This window comes from Engystomops pustulosus, chromosome 3 (genome assembly GCF_040894005.1).
Source record: "Engystomops pustulosus chromosome 3, aEngPut4.maternal, whole genome shotgun sequence".
Lineage (NCBI taxonomy): Eukaryota > Metazoa > Chordata > Amphibia > Anura > Leptodactylidae > Engystomops > Engystomops pustulosus.
In genome coordinates this window covers 172613017-172631854 of record NC_092413.1, presented here as the reverse complement: position 1 = coordinate 172631854, position 18838 = coordinate 172613017, and the positions used below count along the sequence as shown (strand labels likewise).

At 39.8% G+C, this 18838-nt stretch overlaps 1 protein-coding gene across 1 annotated transcript; it reads right to left on the bottom strand.

Moving 5' to 3' along the window:
- Positions 1–2508: 2508 nt before the first annotated feature.
- CLRN1 (clarin 1) lies at positions 2509–12820 on the bottom strand. Its single transcript, XM_072139583.1, has 3 exons — positions 11977–12820; positions 6469–6648; positions 2509–3256 (listed from the first exon to the last, which is right to left on the bottom strand). Exons 1-3 carry the CDS (start codon positions 12227–12229, stop codon positions 2991–2993), a joined length of 699 nt encoding a protein of 232 aa, XP_071995684.1. The 5' UTR covers positions 12230–12820; the 3' UTR covers positions 2509–2990.
- Between the last annotated feature and the right edge of the window lie 6018 nt (positions 12821–18838).

The following is an 18838-nucleotide window of genomic DNA, read 5'->3' as shown; positions in this document are numbered from 1 at the left end:
AGATTGTCTGCTGTCTCTGTACTTCGACCTTGGCCGCCACTGCAGACAAGTCACGCCTGAGGAACGACCTGGTGGTACCACGCCGCAGCTTGTCTAACCCGTGGCAGGCTCTGGTGAAGACCGGGTACCACTTAGACTCCGGTCCCAGGTATTGGCTTACGTCATCGTCTGCAGTGGTCCAGAGGATCCACACCTGCAAGCCTGACACCTTGAACTGTTCACAGGTCTGCCACCTTCTGGTCATTCATCCTTATAATCAGGTGCGCCTTATATATGAACCTAGATGTTTTAGCAGGCATTTATTGATGGTATGCCTTATAATCCAGTGTGCCTTATAGTATGAAAAATACGGTATATCAACCATATTGCCAGAAGTTATTGAGACTGTATAGAGGCAGTGATGAAGCTTTATGATTCAGAAATTCACAGTGTGGTGACATGGATAAGGACAATAGGAACAGAACTGAGCATGATAGCTCACCAAGAAGATTGGCTGGACATCTAATTATTCCATGTCAATTACAAATATGGAATTTTTTTGTTTTTGAGTGAAGCTTTAAAGGAAAACTCCAGAAAGGACCCAAGGGACAGCATGGTGCGTGGCAAAGAGCTTATCTCTTTGGTGTTTTTTTATATTCTTGCGTAATACACCAGCAATATCCAATAGATGTAATGCCCTTCTTTTGTTTATTTAAAACTATTTTTTCCAGTAGGATTAGAAGATTGTTTTAATGAGTAAGGCGCCGAGATCCCTGTCACCAAAGAACCCAAGGGCACCCTTTACACATAAGAAGACAACAGTATTATCGGACAGTATTATCAAAGTATTACAAATTTTGCATTATAGCAGAGAACCGTGACATTAGGTTTTTTAAGACTGGACCTAGATAGTCATAGGTATCATTCTTCAATAGAAGAGTGCAGAAAAATCACAAAAAAGCGAACATATGTTAAAATATTTATTGTCTTTATTATTACATTTTGTGCTCATCTAATAAATCAACATGCTGGTCACCAGGTATCTAAACATGCTTATTACCAAAATGTTTGGCACAGTCATTATCATTATCAGCAACATAAGGAGACTAAAATTTAATTTCCATTTGTCACCTTAAGGGGTTGTCCCCTTTTATATTGAAGGCCTACTCTCAGTAGTTACAGCCACTACACGTTGCTTCCAATTCCGTGCTCTGTGTTGTGCCGATTGGTCCGAGAACCAGGTGTTGTCACCCGACCAATCTAATATTGATGGCTTATATTGAGGAAATGTAGCTTACAGTTGCATGTCTGAATGTATCAGAAGTAAGGGTGAGAATCAGAATTTAGTAAATATTCAGAAAAAAAATGTTTTTACTTCTTTTATGTCTACCATTTTTGCAAACAGGAAATGTTGACGATTGAAAGTGATAGTGACATGTTACTACCAAAGCAAGAACCAAGACGATGGCTGCTTATATATGTGCCCTTCCAATACATGTTGATGTCAGACATTGATTTGATCCATCCATGTATTCTCCAATCCGCTATTTCTATGAATAGATTTATGTACGAAGGGATGATTTATGCTTGGTTGTGAATACCCCCGGCCAAAACGTCTGACCGCAGGGTAGAAGTGGTAGTTGATTGTAACCTTTATGTATTAAAAAGACCTAGTAATGTGAGACAAATGCTTTAGTGGATTCAAGATGTGGCTCTGAATGTATTAATAATATATGACCATTATTCATTGTGCTTGAAATTTAAAGTGTATCTAAATGTTCAGTAACATTTAGTAATTCAACAGTGCAGATGATAATAAACTTTGTTATATACTTTATTAAATAAATATGTTTGTGTCCTTCTTTTCTCCAGCTTTTTTCCCTATTCAAGCAGTTACTGTAAATCAGCTTTCTGTTCTGTATCCACTGACAGCTGAGAGATAAAAGAACCTGATAATGTTTCCATAAACTCTACTCTTTACAGATGGCCCCTGGATAGTCCAATCACTGCAGAGAACTGAATTATTAAGGGAGATATGCTTTAGTTATAGAAAGAGTTAATCATTAGTTTTCTTATCTGTTTAAGGTGGATGGATGATTACAGATACACTGCTCACTGAAGGAGAATAAGCAAAAATAAAGCACTGAGAATGAATCACATTATGAACAACAATTATCACCTGCTCTATTCATTTCTGAAGGCAAAACAACTTCAAATATTTAGTTTCTCTTTAGCTTTTTCTTAAAGAGGACCTGCCACCCGACTAAACCCTTTAGGAGCTGCTTACTAAAGTAAGTAAAATAAGCAGCTCCCTAGCCCTACCCTAGTAATAGCAGTGTTAAACTGCTAGCTTTATCTGAACATACTGACAAAGCTAGCAAACACTGCCGTACATAGCCCTCCAAACGCTGGACCAAGTTTACAGTGGTCCGGCTTATTCATTGGGGGGAGGGGGGGGCGGTCTGAGGAGGCGGTGACTGTTGCATGAAGCCTGGCAGTCACCGCCGGCATATGGTGTGGGAGGGTCTAAAACTACTTTAAAATCACTGGTATTCACCCTAAGCGCTGAGTGTCTACTAAGGCTAACTCTTGATGGGAATATCATATAGTCTCCTATTCTTGGCAGCTATAGTTTAAGTTTTCCAACCAAAGTCCCAGAATAGACTGTGAAATCACATAATTTGTTCTCTATATTTTCATCAAGGAGGCATCTCCTTTTACAGAACTGGAAAATTGCTGTTTGCATGCTTTTAATTCTTCTGCAATGGATGGCTTAAAAAGTAAAAAAAAGTTTATACTCTCACCACACTGTATAATCCATCTCCGCTGTGCTTTTTACATTCTCTTTTAATGCTCTCCTGCTACTGACGGCATTGGAGATTATCCTTCAGAATGGTGGCAGGGATCAGAACTCGGTTCTGATACATGGAATGTTTCATTTGAATATCTGTAGTTATGTTCTCCGCATTATACCAATGTGTGTTGTCCTCCTGTTTTATGCAGAACTAATCTCAGTACATCAAATCAATAGCTCCAGAACTTGTATCAAGCTCCTTTGATTTTGAGAAGGGAAAATCAAAACCAGCTAATCGAATTAGAAGCATGTTTAAAAAGTGTATCAGAGTGCAAACCAGGACAATCCAAAATGAAGTCCCAAAGTGTTCGGTGTGAGTCTTAAAAAGAAATGCTCCTTCTTTGTAATTAGCTATCTTTTCGGATAAATTATGCATCTTCACTTCAGAGGAGAAGAGGATTAGGACAAGACAGCCACAGGAACCTGGAATAGAAGAACATGTGTATAAATGAAGTGTTAGGCGGCACTTTTTAGCGGCTAGCACATGCACACATTTACTTCTACGTGCTTATTCCATGGCCCTGTGCGTGAGCCGACCGTGCAAGCCACAAAAGATAGAGCAGGTCTTATTCCTGACTCGGACAGTCTTTTTCTATTGTCCCCGGTTCCGTGGACCATTGTAAGCTGCCCAAGGAACCTCACACTTATGTGCATGATGGCTTAGTATTCACATAGTAGGTCCTCATGCACACATATAACAGGCTGCAAACAACTGTCCTGTAGTCTGTTGTTTGCAGCCGATGTGACATTGGCGTGTGAGATCCTCTTGTATGTCGATGACAGGAGAAAAGACTGCTGGGACAGTCGGCCATGGAAATCATAGCCATGTGTATGAGTCTAAAGAAGTACATAGGGATTTCCAAAAACAACATTTGTGTGCATGAGCACTTTGCTCTTTTAAGGCATTTTTTCCACCAGTCTTACTAACATTTTAATCACATTTGACATTTAAAAATGACATCCCATCCCAGCACCTGGCTATACCCCTTACAACACTGGAGGTGCTTTTTAATAAAAGATTTGGAAATGTACTTTTTGCATCCTGGTTTATGAGACAGTCCTACTAAAATGCATCAAATAGCTATTCCCTTGAATGGAGCCATGTTCTCACTCCTTTCAGTAGTTGGACAAAGAGAGATGGGCTCATCAATCTTCATGTCTTATAGTGGCTGAAAAATCACTACTAACATGTCTGTTTTAGGTTGTGTTCACATCTCATTTTGGGGACAGGTCCAGCTCCTGGAAGGACTGCTCAGAGTGCAGAACCAATAGCACTGAAGGAGCCCTGATAAGTTAGACCTGAGGAAGAGGACGGTAAACTTCTGAAACGTTCAGTCCTTTGATAAACCTATCTATGCTTCATAACCCCCATGACTGGATTAATAAAAAGTACTTAAACTTCTTGTGTTTTTTGTCCTACTCCGGAAATCTCTGTATGTCTGGCCTACCTATAACAAGACCACAGGGAATGCAGCATACCACCTTTAACCCCTTCACGCTCCGTGACGGATATATCCGCCACGGAGCTGTGAAGGTTGTATGAAGAAGGCTCACGGGCTGAGCCTTCTTCATACAGTGATGGGCTTTGCTGCATATCGCAGCAAAGACCCATCGCTATCACCCGCGGTCGGTGCTTGCTATCACCCGCGGGCGCCGCCATCTTACCTCCGATCGCCGCTCCCCCGAACGTCATCGGGGGGCGGCGATCGGTTGCCATGGTAGCCTCGGGTCTTCGTTTGACCCGAGGATACATGGCTTCTGCACATGCATTACAATGAGCCTGTGGCTCATTGTAATGTATAGTGTGCAGAAATGCCATATACTGCGATACAGTAGTATTGCAGTATATGGCAGGAGCGATCAGACCATCTAGGGTTAATGTACCCTAGAGGGTCTAAGAAACAGTGGAAAAAAAGAGAAAAAAAAAAGTTTAAAAAATGTAAAAAAATAATAAAATATTAAAAGTTCAAATCACCCCCTTTCCCTAGAACTGATATAAAATATAATAAATAGTAAAAATCACAGACACATTAGGTATCGCCGCGTCCCAAAATGCCCGATCTATCAAAATATAAAAACGGTTACGGGCAGCGGTGACCTCCGGAACGGCAAATGGCGCCCAAATGTCCAAAATGCGACTTTTACACCTTTTTAGATGACATAAAAAATGTAATAAAAAATGATCCAAATGTCGCACAGTCCTCAAAATGGTAGCAATGAGAACGTCGGCTCATTTCGCAAAAAATGACCACTCACACATCTCCATGCGCCAAAGTATGAAAAAGTTATTAGCGTCAGAAGATGGCAAAAATTTTTTTTTCTTTTTTGTACACATTCGTTTAATTTTTGAAAATTTATTAAAACGCAATAAAACCTATATAAATTTGGTATCACCGCGATCGTACCAAACCAAAGAATAAAGTAGGCATGTTATTTGGAGCGCAGAGTGAAAGTCGTAAAAACTGAGCCCACAAGAACATGACGCACATGCAGTTTTTTTCAATTTTTCCACATTTGGAATTTTTTTGCGGCTTCCCACTACATGGCATGGAATAATAAATAACATCATGGGAAAGAAAAATTTGTTACGCACAAAATAAGCCCTCACACAGCTCTGTACACGGAAAAATGAAAAAGTTATGGATTTTTGAAGATGGAGAGCGAGAAATCAGCGAAAATACCCTGCGTCCTTAAGGGGTTAAAGGGAACCTGTCATCAGCAATTGGCCTATTAAACCACTACAAGTATATTGTCAAGCAGCGTGATACCTTCTAGTTTTTGTTTCTTTCATGGACCATGGTGGTGACATCATCCATGAAATCAACTTTGAAGTGAGATGTAAGTTTGTTGTGTAAAGTCAAGGAGGCGGAGAGTATAACACTTAAGTCAAGGTGGAGAGCTATGAACACCTCCTCCACTGTGATTGACATCCTGCATCGGACTTCAGGAGATCTGGTTAGTGATGTGTCTGGATGCAGGACCATCAATTACAGTGAAGGGGGGTTTTGACTTTATACCACTAATTTACATCTCACTTCAAAGTAAATTTTCTGGATGATGCCACCACACTGAGTCATGGAAGAAACATGATCTGGAATGTGTTATTCACATTATATTGGTAATGGTTTATTAGGTCAATTTCTGCTGACAGATTCCTTTTAAGACACTCTTTATCGGATTTGTGCCCTCAGCACAAGGTGGGCATACAAGCACAAGTACAAGTAACAGATGTTACTGCTCTATGAACACACCGTGTTTTCTTTTTTATTTCTACTCACAAGTTGTAATTTTTAGACTTGATCACCCAAGTTATCACTGGCATTAACTTTCATTATGAATCATTGCCCCATGTAAATATATCTGCCAATACTATTAAAGTAGCAATTGCTTGATTGTTTCTTGTATGTACACATCACACATCACCATTTGTCATCAGCATATGTGTGTATAGGGTGTATGATCATATAAATGATGGTTCCTTCCTACATACAGTACCATGTATTCCATCTGATCTCATTAAAAAGGACCTCTACATGTACGCGTTTACTCCCCAACTATAAACCTTAACTTCTTATTGAATAATAGTATTGTAAGTCTTTAATCTAGGTAAATGCAAGGTTTATAGAATCACTTACATGAAATGAAGCACCAGAGATATAGTCCTACCGGGCCATGTAGAGTTTCATATGGTTTTCCAAAGGCGTTGAACATGAAGAAGCCAGTTCCCACCAGAGCAAACACAATGAGTGCTGTAGTGAATATCACCACACTGACATGCACGCTAGCAGGGATGGCATTCAGTAAGGTCGGGAAAACTGAAAAGAGAAAAAATATTTGTGATGTGTCAGATGGAAAGACAAATTATTTTATCATATCTGATACCTCTGCAAATTTACTCAAAATCACCTAAAAAAATCAGATGAAAAGCTTAGTATGCAGCCAACATCTACACTTAAAGCAAACCTATCACCAGGAATGTCATTTTAGCTGGTTTAGCAAGTTCCAATAGCCTATGATGATGTTTCAGGATTCTAAATAGTTTCAGTGCTTTATGAAACGTTTCTTCACATTACCTAGCTTCCTGCCAGCATCCAGTAAGTCATGATTAGATGCACATTTGTGCCTCCTCTCATCCAGCTCCCTCCACATTTTTTGTCATGTGAATTGAGCAGGCATGGGACAGTATCCCTCGGGACTCACCCCATGCTGCTGGCAGCGGGCCAGGTAATGAAATAGTATACAGCGCAACATAGAATTGTTTCCCTGTATTGCTTTATACAGTTGGTTGCACATTTTTTCATATTCCTTGAACTTTTTCTCCTATTAAACTGTTACTGCAATAAACTTAAATATATTTTATTGATATTCTATGTGATAGAGCAACACAATGGGGGTCATTGCGTTTTCCTGACGTGTTACCCAAATATTTCCAATTTCTCCCTGAATTGGCCCCGGATTTTGGCGCACGCGATCAGATTGTGGCGCATCGGCGCTGGCATGCACGCGACGGAAATCGGGGGGGTGTGGCCGAACAAAAACCCAACGGATTCGGAAAAACCACCACATTTAAAACAAAAAATCTGTCGCGGAGCTTGCACTTACCTTCACTCAGCCCGAGCCGGTGAACTCCAGCGCGTTCCGATGCTTTTCAGCGCAGCAGCGCCACCTGGTGGACGTCGGAAGAACTACCTTAATAAATCCCGGCCGGACCCGAATCCAGCGCAGAGAGCGCGCCGCTGGATCGCGAATGGACCGGGTAAGTAAATCTGCCCCAATGTATCAAGTGTGTAAAAATTATGTGTGTTTCTTTAAATGTTTACCAATTAAAAGTGTGGCCTCTATACAGTATGCATTCAGAAACCTGTGTTTGGATAAAATCCAATTGCCATATAAAGTCTCCTGATTTGTAATTAGAGTATATCTGCATGCAATTAATTTTCACTATAACTACAACTATTTTGTAAAGGCATCAGAGGTTTGTAAGAGAACATCGGTGAATAAACAGCACCATGAAAACCAGGTTAGCTCAGTAATAAAATTGGAGTAAACTGTATTGCATGGTTACTCCACCCACCTGGGTACAAAATTATTTTTAATGACCACCATCTCTAAAACCTTCACAGTGGAATAAGGCCAAGTTTTTCCGATAGGAATATCTAAAATACTCACCTACTCTCCTCTTCATCTTGATCCCAGCGGTGGTGTTCACTAATCTTGACATGCCAGGATCACCTAAAAAAACACTTTTAAAAAGCAGGCCGCAGGGTGGGCTAATTATTCATGCTACCTCCTTCTCCAACATAAGATAAGGAGGCATCTATCCTGCTGGAGGCGTGAATCCAGCATGGGAGAGGGAGGTGCGAGATTGCATAAATAATTGCAGTCCAGAGTGCAGCCAGAGTGCTGCAGAGCAGCAGCGCCTCCCCTCCCATGAATCTGACCAGAAACAAAGTGTAAACAAGATACTGTCTCACAGGGCTTATCAGCACATGGAGAGGAAGCAGCCATTGCAGCACTGAGGTAATCTGAGAGGGAGAACAAAGAAACTGCTGCATATAGGTAACAAAGATCATAGGCAAAGTTGCTTTATATCCCAAGAGCTAGTTATTTGTGAAAAAAACCTTTACACTTACTCTTTAACACTGTATTTTTATGTTTTTTTTTAAGTTGTTTGCACATTGAATTAAAAGTACAGTGAATAATATTTGTATAAAAAGAAAGGGCTAATATTTGGTTGTAACAATTTTATGAGGGTAACAGTTCCATTTGTGGTAAACTCCTCCTATACTATGATATCACTGTTATCGGTGAGCGTGAATTCCCCCTTTACAGCTTATACATCGCCCCACTCTGCTGCTGTTTTTATGCCACTCTAAGAAATAATTCTGATTCTCCCATTTACAGTCAGTAGCAGCCACATGCTTGGTGTAGGATTGCAAATTGGATTCCTTTATTTATGTGGCACAGAGTGACATTTTATTGGCAGTTCAGCAAAGACATCATTAAAATTTTACATGTGACTCCGATGATCCGCCAGGAAAAAAAATGAGTGCAGCAGAAAAAATAATGAATAATTGTCTTATGTGTGCGAATGTCAATGACCTTTGTGAAAATAAACTGATGACCCAGAAATTGATGGCACTTTGCCGGAGTAGCTGAGGCAGATGGGTTTTCCCCACAACAATCAGGCTTACAGGACAAGCAAATTCCTGGATAATTAAGAGAGATAGATTGGTTAATGGGAGAGATGTAATAACACCGCTGCATCATTACTATATGTAAAAGCATAACTGAATCATCTAACCTAAACATGAAGTATACATCTATGATAACGTATGGTACTAATATGTCCTACATATAGGCAATTGAATATGTGTATGTCTGCTTCAACAAGTGTATAATGTACAAAGTATAAAGTCATTTGCCACTTGGGAAGATTTAGCTATACCAGGAATATACAGTGTTTTTTTTCCTTGGTTATTCTTCCTTTTATAATCAATTAACAGACAGTACAGTAATAACCCCCACAATGGTGCACAACACGCTGGGAGGTGGCAAGTTCCATTATCCAACCAGGGACCTTTTTACAATATAGTATTAACAATCAATAAAAATGGCATCCTATTGGTCAACATGTGCACATTTCCTTCCCATGCAGGTGTTATGTGGCTGCAATACCAAATATAGACAGTAGATGGCACACAGAGGTGATCAGGCTCTATGAGACACATGTAATCTAATAGGACAGCATTTGATGATGGCCAGCATTGGGCGGGCCGTTACACTGTGAATCTGTGGATGGTCAGAGCAGGGACAGCAGATAGCTTCAAAAATATAAAAAACTAAATTACATCAAAATCACAATGATGGTTATATTATAATACAGAACTGTGTTCCCTTACATCCCGTCCCTTCAGCCCATTTTCATTACTTCGTTGGTTGAACTTAGTCGATAGTGGTCTTTTTTTAACTTTATTTACTATGTGTCCTGTTTTTTTTTGTTTTCATTGATAGATTAGAATAATATAGCCTGTACAATTTTTGGTATTGACAAAAAATATGATGCAAACAGTTTGTTTTGTTAATAATTTCCCTGGACATCAATCAGAACAGGCTAGACCTCTTATAGGCTGTCTATTTCTAACCCCCTAACAGGCAATCAGAATTGGCTTAACCAAGTGAGTAAAAGTTGTAAATATGACAAAGGGAGAAGCTGATGCCATACTTCTCTGCAAGTGGCTTATCTCAAAGAACAAAAGGTTAAGGCGTTTTGAAATTTTACAGTTCAATTCCTCTCTGCCTGACATTAGGGTAGAGTCAGAAGGCCCTTTTCCGCATATTAAATATGTATATACTGCATGTAGAATTATGTAATTCTCTTCCTTAAAAGAAATTTACCATCAAAATGAAGCAAGATAAACCAGGGACACTTACTTATAGAGACAGGCACCCTGACTGTTGTAATATTCTTATTTTGTTATACATGACCTCCTTACTTCTCAAATAAACTTTTAAAATTTTAAAAAGTGCAAAAAGCACTTCCCCCTCCCACTGTGTAAGCGTGCATTAGGTAGAGGAAAACAAGAAGTACTTCGGGAGGAGGTTAAGACAGTATAACAGCATGTGAATCTGCAACACAGAGGGGCTCTGGTAATATCCTTCCAGAGTCCTTCTCTTATAGACTCCTTATAAGCATAATTTTAAAAGTAACTACATCACATATAATCATATTATGTTTGTGTACAGACACATTATTGGCTGTAATACAACTTACAAAATAAAAGGTTCTTGGGTTCTGTTGTATCAATGTATGTTACACATGTAGTGTTACACTCATGTACTGTACATAAAGTAATAACAATGCAAAGCCTGTAGCTATTTAGGTTCACTAAAATGACAGATAACTATTCTGTAAAAATAAAAATAATGGGTTAATGAAAAACGATCTACTATATCACCTCCAGTTTATATACTGAATAAAGTTTCATTAAGCCATATCCTATTACAGGAGACCCAGCTCCTAGTCTATAGATAACTAGCATTGCATAACCTCGGGAACGCTTAATAAGTAATGAGTAAAGGTAGGTGCTACATACGTGATATTCATCCTACCACAGAGAATAATATATAAATGAAATAGAAAAGAAACATTCATGACTGGGATGTAAGAACTGGTCCAGTTTTTCACATAAAAGCTCTCAACAAGCGGTCAATGACCAATTTAACAACAATTTGCAATTCCTTTTTGGATCAATATTCTTCAGTAAGGGGTTGTCTTTACTGTTCGATTCTCCTGTGCTGAGAAAGCAGCCTATTCTCTGTGTGCATTGATCCCAGCTTCCATAGTGTTATAGGGCGATATGTACAATGGAGATGTGTAGTACAGTAATGTAGCATGCAACACTATTCTTGCTGTCAGCATACATGTCAAAGGACCTTATTGAATAAAGTCTGTTGGGTGCTCTCTGGATCAGCATTTTGGCAAAAGTCCCAGAACTAATGTGAACAGAGGTATATGGGAACATTAAGATTTCACATTTAATAAACACACATTAGTGCACAAATAAAATAAGTTAATGTATCTATTACAGTGGCTCTATAATAAGACAATGCAAAACGTATCCACCATAAACGTATCCAGTTATATGAAGTTACCCCATATCCACAAAATAGGAAATAACTTGTTGTTCTAAGGCAGTGGTTCTCAACCTTTCTAATGCTGTGACCCCGCAATACAGGTCCTCATGCTGTGGTGACCCCAAACCATGCAACTCGCAGTAAAAACACAGTAAAATTGCGGCTCCGATGGCTTTAGGCGACCCCCGGTTTTGGCTGTTCGACCCCCGCTGGGGTCCCGACCCGCAGGTTGAGAACCACTGTTCTAAGGGGTCCCGGTGGTGAGACCACCATGAAATAAGAGAATGGGTGGTCCGCTATACCCTCAAATAAATAGAACACCAGGTCACATATGCCCCCACTTCTCTATCCATCTTCATGGTCCTGGCTTATATGGGCAAGCGCGGTTTTCTGCTACTTCCGTCAGCACCATAGAGATGAATGGAGAAGTGGGCAAATGTGCAATCAGCTAAAAACTAAAATAATATAATTAAAAAACAAACAAGCAATCAATGTAAGGTACTTACATGAAAATTTTGTAGGTCTCCCACCAAGTCCACACTGCTTTACACGCTGTCCATAGAACAGGCCATACTCAATCTCCCCAATAAACTTTTGCAGCTCGTCTCCTGTAGCATTGACTAACAAGGCTCCTGTCTTACACAAAACTGTTCCTTTTACCCAGAGCTGAACACCTAATGCTGCTGCAATTGCCAGGGCACAGGCAAAGCTAAGTGTACCAGCCAGACAAAAGAGAACTTTCTTCTGCAGTTTAGGCATGGCTGCACCAAGAGTCTTCAGTTATCTCTGGAGGGCATGGAGGAGGATTGAATTCACCGAAGATACAAGCAAGCCATATAGATCATTCACTGTAGAAAGTAGGATATTCTCCACAGGTACCAGGATTTATCTATGAACATCACATCCTCTGAGCGAGCAGAAAGAACAAAGTGCTATTCCTTATTTCTTCCTTTGAGTTGATGAGTCAGGCAGCAGATGGATCCTCTGTGTAACCTGATAGATGCTTCCTCTCCAAGTCAACGCATTCTGTCTAATTGGCGGAGATGAAATTCCAGAAATGGGCAACATTCCCATTTTAATCCACCCTCTATTGGAAAATGGAGAAATCTTTCTCCAGCTTCCCAGGAGATCCATAAATCTTTATGGAAATGATTCTGTACACACTCATCTCAAGTTTACAGGATCTGCAGCCTCATGCATCTCCTCAGTGCCTGGTGTCTGCACTGATCTACACAATATATCTTGGCTTAATTGGTTTGTTTTATATGGACATGAAGGTTCTTCATTCGACAGCTGGTTATACACAACAATTTCTTGTGAAATCACTTAATAGAATAAACTCAATCATATGAGGCCATTAGAAGGAAATGTGCACCATCTTTAAATTTTATGCCCTGTTTTAGGATAAAAAAAAAATCTGGTTCTTAGATATTAAATTTGGTTCATAGGTAATTAGGTATATTCCAAAAAAAAAATATTCATAGACAAGTCCCCATCATTACACCAGATGTAGTCTTTATTTTGTGGCTTGGGAGCCTAATAGGTTTTGTCATAGTTATGCAGGTCTGAAAAGGGCAAGCCAGCAACAGGATAGACTAAAATTCAAGAGTAGATCCAGCACTCGTGTCCATGGATCAGAACTTGATTTTAATAGCCATTTTAAAAACAAAATTGAGTCTCCTTCCAAACATAAATCCCCATCAGTAGTCCATAATACGATTGGCTAGCTTCTAAGGGATTTTTTAAAATGTTGTGGGTCTTAATACAACTTATGTAAATATATATGTAGGACCAGAACATTTCTTTCCATAAATATTGCATGATAGTTGATGGGTTGGATTGAGGGAGGACAGACAAGGCAGGACATGGAGCCCTAATCTCCAGCCCCCCCAAATACACTGTCTGCTTGCCTCTGCATATCCTAAATGATCTGGGACAACCTCAATGGTGGTCCCTCTCTATGCCACATGTTTTCATCACTAGCATGAAGAGCGAGGGGAAAGCGGGGACCCCTGTCTAGTGCAGGAAAATAAATTCATGGTCCAGCCAAGCTGCAAACATGCATCCTCCTTTATTGTAGTAACATCCCATATCCAAGACAATTGTGAAAATTGTCATGCCATGACACCATCTGAAACGCGTCGGCTGAGGGTGCACGTCACAATTGTCTTGTATATGTGATGTTACTACAATAAAGGAGGATCCGTGTATGCAGCTCGACTGCACAAGTTCATGTGCCCATTCAAAGGGGTGGCCCACCTCTGTCATTTTTTTTATAGAAAATGAGCCCAACAGGGACCCATTAATCCTCTCCCTTGCATTGGGGGGATGGTAGAGCATTGAAATGGCATGTATGTAAGGTAATGGGATCCAAAATCCGGAAAGCGTAGCATAGAGGAATTTCCAATTCACCCTGTTGAAGGTTATGTGGGCCTTTTTGTGCCTGCTTAGATAGGAACCCTCCATGTAGCAAATAGGTAGAAAGGCCCATAAAGTGGGGTATCACTATATTTTGAAATATTTTATAATAGGACAGTGATGGCAAACCTTTTAGAGACCGAGTGCCCAAACTACAACAAAGACCCGCTTATTTATCGCAAAACTGTCACAGTTTTCATTGATACCAGCACCCTGAGAACACCAATATAGCAGAAAATAGTCCCAGGTAGAGCTGTCACTTTAAAATACCTCTGTGCACAGCAAGTCCTGGGCTGTCTGGGACTGCAGGAAGATACCTGGAGTCATCTCTGGTGATGGCCTGAGTGCCCACAGAAAGGGCTCTGAGTGCCACCTCTGGCACCAGTGCCATAGATTAGCCATCACTGTAATAGGAAATGGGAAAGCCATCCAGGCCGGGATTTTTTCCCGAGGAGATACTAGAAGGTAATTTGTCAAACTTCTCCTCTATGAATCGAGCAAGTAGAGTCTCAGCTGCTTCCAGGCAGGATTGCAATAAATCAAAATCTAGTTTTAGTTTCAGGGGGCAAGGATTCTGCCGGGTAAGGGATATTACACAGTGATTCATAGAATCTTTGAATGCCTCACCAATAAGTTCCATCGCATGGACTGAGCCCTCTTCATTCAGGGGGGTTCTTTATAAACCATATACTGCTATACTTTTGTATAGCAGTGTATGGTAGGACCAGACAACCTAGAGTTAAAAGTACCCTAGGACGACTAAAACATAGCAAAAAAAAAAACACACTTTCCCTTTCCCTTCTTTATTTATATAGAGCAGAAATTACGCAGAGCTGCACAAAGCTTGCCAAATCGGTCCCATTGGGGCTCACAATCTAATCAACCTACCAGTATATTTTGGAGTGTGGGAGGAAACCCACGCAAACACAGAGAGAACATACAAACTCTTTGCAGATGTTGACCTGGATGTGACTTGAACCCAGGACCCCAGCGCTGCAAGGCTGTAGTGGTAACCACTAAGCGACTGTGGCGCCCAACCTAGAACTGTTGTAAAAATAAGTAAATAATAAAAATCCTATACATGTTAGGTATTGCCATTTCCTAAAAGTCACGCTCTATTAATATAAAAATGGTAAAACCTGTTACGGAGAATAGCACTCAAATGTCTGAAACGCCACTTTTTTGCCATTTTAAAATATTATTTTTAATATAAAGCGAAGAATAAGGTCATACTGTCTCCAAAATTATATCAATGTAACCGCAAAAAAATTACATCTTACACAGCTCCATACACTGATGTTTAATAGAATATGGCAAAATGAAAATTTTTGTCTTTGTACAAAAAGTTTAAATCTTTTTAAATCTACTAAAAACTAATTAAGGCTATACAAATCTGGCATTTCCGTGATCGTATAGACCCAAAGAATAAAAGAGAGGTGTCAATTGGACCACTTAATAAAAGTCGTAATTACGGGTCCCAAAAGAAAATGGTGCAAATGTGTTTTTCAGTCAATTTCACCACATTTGGAATTTTTTTTCAGCTTCCCAGTACATGGCCCGGAACATTAAAAGCATCACTAGTAAGTACCACTGTTACACAGAAAATAAGCCCACATACAGCTCTTTATAATAAAAAATAAAAAGGTTATGGATTTTTGAAAGTGGATAGTGAAAAATAAAAAAATGCAAAAATGAAAAAGGTCTGTGTCCTTAAAGGGTTAAACCGCAGACAAAAGTGCTCTATCTACTCTTTAATTGCACATTAATAATAACAATAATTCTTTATTTATATAGCGCCTACAGATTACGCAGCGCTGCACAGAGCTTGCCAAATTTGTCCCTGTCCCCATGGGGCTGACAATCTACACAACCTACCAGTATGTTTTGGAGTGTGGGAGGAAACTGGAGGACCTGGAGGAAACCCATGCAAACATGGAGAGAACATAAAAACTCTTTGCAGATGTTGACCTGGGTGGGACTTGAGCGCTTCAAGGCAGAAGTGCTACCCAAACAGCCACCGTGCTGCCCTAACACACTTTAAGAAAAACATAGGATAACGCCAAAGAAGACATCCCAGCTTAAAAGGTGTAATCAGGGCTGCATTTGCCATGAGGCGCAATGAGAATCTTGCGTCAGGTGGCAGATGTCTTTTCCCTTAAGGGGCGGCACACAGGTGAATCATCATTCACCTTGCTGCTCCCTCCACTATAGTTAATTCGGTGCTGCCGCCGCAAGCCTCTGCCCGGCTGCATACCTGCACCCCTTTATGGCCGCGGCATTATATCTTATAGTTGCACAGCTTAATGGCCGCGGTTCCCCCATACATTTGCGTAAATGCAGCCTTAGCGCATGCCAATCTTGCATGGTTAACCCTGGTGCTCTAAGGGTTATCAAAGGCAGGAGTGGTTATCTCTGCCCTACTGAAGGTGCCTGTGACAGGAAGGCATATTCAGTGGGGCAGGGATCTTCACTGCTGCCTTTGTTAACCCTTAGAGCACCAGTATTATGGGTTAAGCATGCAAGATTTACAAACGTATGGAGGACGTATGTACAGCCTTCGGTGTAGATGTACAGCCTTCAGTGTGGGTACCCGGCTCTTCCTGACACCCCTGATGGCACTGGGTGCCAGGGTGATTATTTGGGGGTTGGTGCTAGCACTAAGCCCCAGCCTTAGTAATGGTCGCTGCCTATAAAATAGTGAACATTACGAAGTCTTCAATGTGGTAAAAATAAAAAAAAAACTCATATAAAGTGAAAAAATATTTGATTGAAATGAAAACTCCCCCAGACCCCTGATTGACATTTTATTATATGTTATAAAATCCTCTTGTTGAAAAATAATCCAAAGGGTCTCAAAACCTGTAAAAAATAGAAAACATTAATGTTTATAAAAAAAAATAAGAGAGGTATAATGCTGCTTATTTGTCCTCCAATATTTAGCAGGAGGAACTCATAAACTTATAATTGTGCCTCTTCTCTCTCTGCGCCACCTATTGGCCAAATTGTGTAAATGCATCCTTTTTACTATAAAGGACATCTACTAGATTTACGGAGGGAAGACTGTCCAAACTTTCATGTTCGTTGTTTAGCAAAGTCACTGGTTAATTTAATTGTGGATGGTTCAGTATTATAAGGGACACTCTAAGACAAGTTTCTCAAATGTACTTAAAATAACAAATTAAAACATTCTTTAATTCACTGTTACAAAAATACAGATTTCACAGATATAATTCCAACCTGTCTCTATCAGTCCAGGTGTTTACAATTTTGGTTGCCCTTAGACCATACCTTGTATCTTCTGAGTTTAGGGTTGGCAGACATATTGTTATCCTGTCTGACTCTGCAATGAGGTGCTCCCTCCCTCTAGAACCCACCCTGTATTCCAGGGCCAGCTCACACACTGACTTCCGACCAGCAAAGCTACAGACTGATAACTGATAAGATCTGTATCCAGGTGAGGGGGAAGCATAGCAGATCTGACAGTATGTGTTATTGGTGAGATCCAGCACAGCTGTCTATGTTTTGTCCGTAATAGTAGAGCTGAGAATGTAATTATATGTAATATGCATTTAATGGATCTCATCATCTTTCATCTCTGATCTGTCTCATCTCTCTTTCTATGTGTCAGATACTAGTGAATGTTCAGAAGGTAAATAAATGAAAGTGTAGTTAAACCCTGGACCCTGATAATCTTACCACATTGTCAGCACACAGAACTAAACAGATCATAATGGGGCACATTTACTAAGGGTCTTGCGACAGTTTTCTGTTGGACTTTGCACATTCTTTTTAGTGCAAACTGCTTGCACAGGTATTTAAGAAGCGGCTGCACCAAAAACATGTGCTTTTGTGGTGGAGCTGCACTAGGCATCATGCGACACAAATTAGGGGGTGTTCTGGTGCTCAGTCGGACCGTGTGCCAGATTTATCATGCAAAGTCCAACAGAAGTGTGTTGCACGCCCCATGTTAAAGGTGCACCAAAAATAAAGTGGTGCACTCTGTTGGAGCAGTGCAGAGAGCATGCAGAACGTGCGCCAGAATTTAGTGCAGTTTGCACTGTTGTTAGTAAATGTGCCCCAAAGTGTCTGCTTAGAAAGTACACCAAACATCACCAAGTAATAGGAGCTAAAACTACAATAAAAAGGGGTGAAAAATGTTCTTTATTGTGTAAACATCACTAGCGGTTGAAATGTGAGAATTTTCTTTTATGGACAAACCCTTTTAAGCCCTCATGGGGACATGTACTAAACTGTAAAATATTAGATATGAGACCCTAAGGAATTGGGTACAATTGACATCTGCTGTTTGTGTCAAACACCACAAGGGTCCTCACCCTCACCCCAGACCATGCATTATCAGTGACTTATTGATGCATTTATGTTAATAATTTCTTTTAATATTGATTGTATTTTATCTTGATTTAACTTCTGTTTGTCTGTTCGGATTTCATATGAATAAAATCTAAATTCTATATATAATTATATTTTATATAAAATTTTCCAACATATAACTGTATTTTTTAATTGGATTAGCTTAATTAAAGCTAAGACAGTGGAGCTGGTAATTTGAAGGTTTATGTTATGTTAATATTAATTTATATTATGTGTATATCATTTTTTTTTTAGTACAAAATAAAAATAATCCCATACCTATTTAAGGTACAGGCAGTCCCCGGGTTACATACAAGATATGTTACATAGGTTTGTTCTTAAGTTGAATTTGTATGTAAGTCGGACCTGTATATTTTATAATTGAAGCTCCAGACCAATTTTTTTTGTCCCAGTGACAATTGGATTTTCTAAATTTTCTGCTAAAATGGGACGAAGGATTATCAATAAAGCTTCATTACAGACACATTACAGCTGATCATTACAGCCTGTAAGTAAAGCATACAGCAAAATTTGAGTGGACATAGAGGTCTGTATGTAACTAGGGGTCGTCTGTAAGTT

What these genes read in the sequence shown, in the direction of transcription:
- CLRN1 (XM_072139583.1), bottom strand. Translation starts at nt 12,229, where the DNA reads ATGCCTAAACTGCAGAAGAAAGTTCTCTTTTGTCTGGCTGGTACACTT. An exon ending in GAGACCTACAAAATTTTCAT is followed by an intron (nt 6,649 to 11,976) that starts GTAAGTACCTTA and finishes TTCTCTTTTCAG; the next exon opens with TTTTCCCGACCTTACTGAAT. An exon ending in TCTCTGGTGCTTCATTTCAT is followed by an intron (nt 3,257 to 6,468) that starts GTAAGTGATTCT and finishes CTTCTATTCCAG; the next exon opens with GTTCCTGTGGCTGTCTTGTC.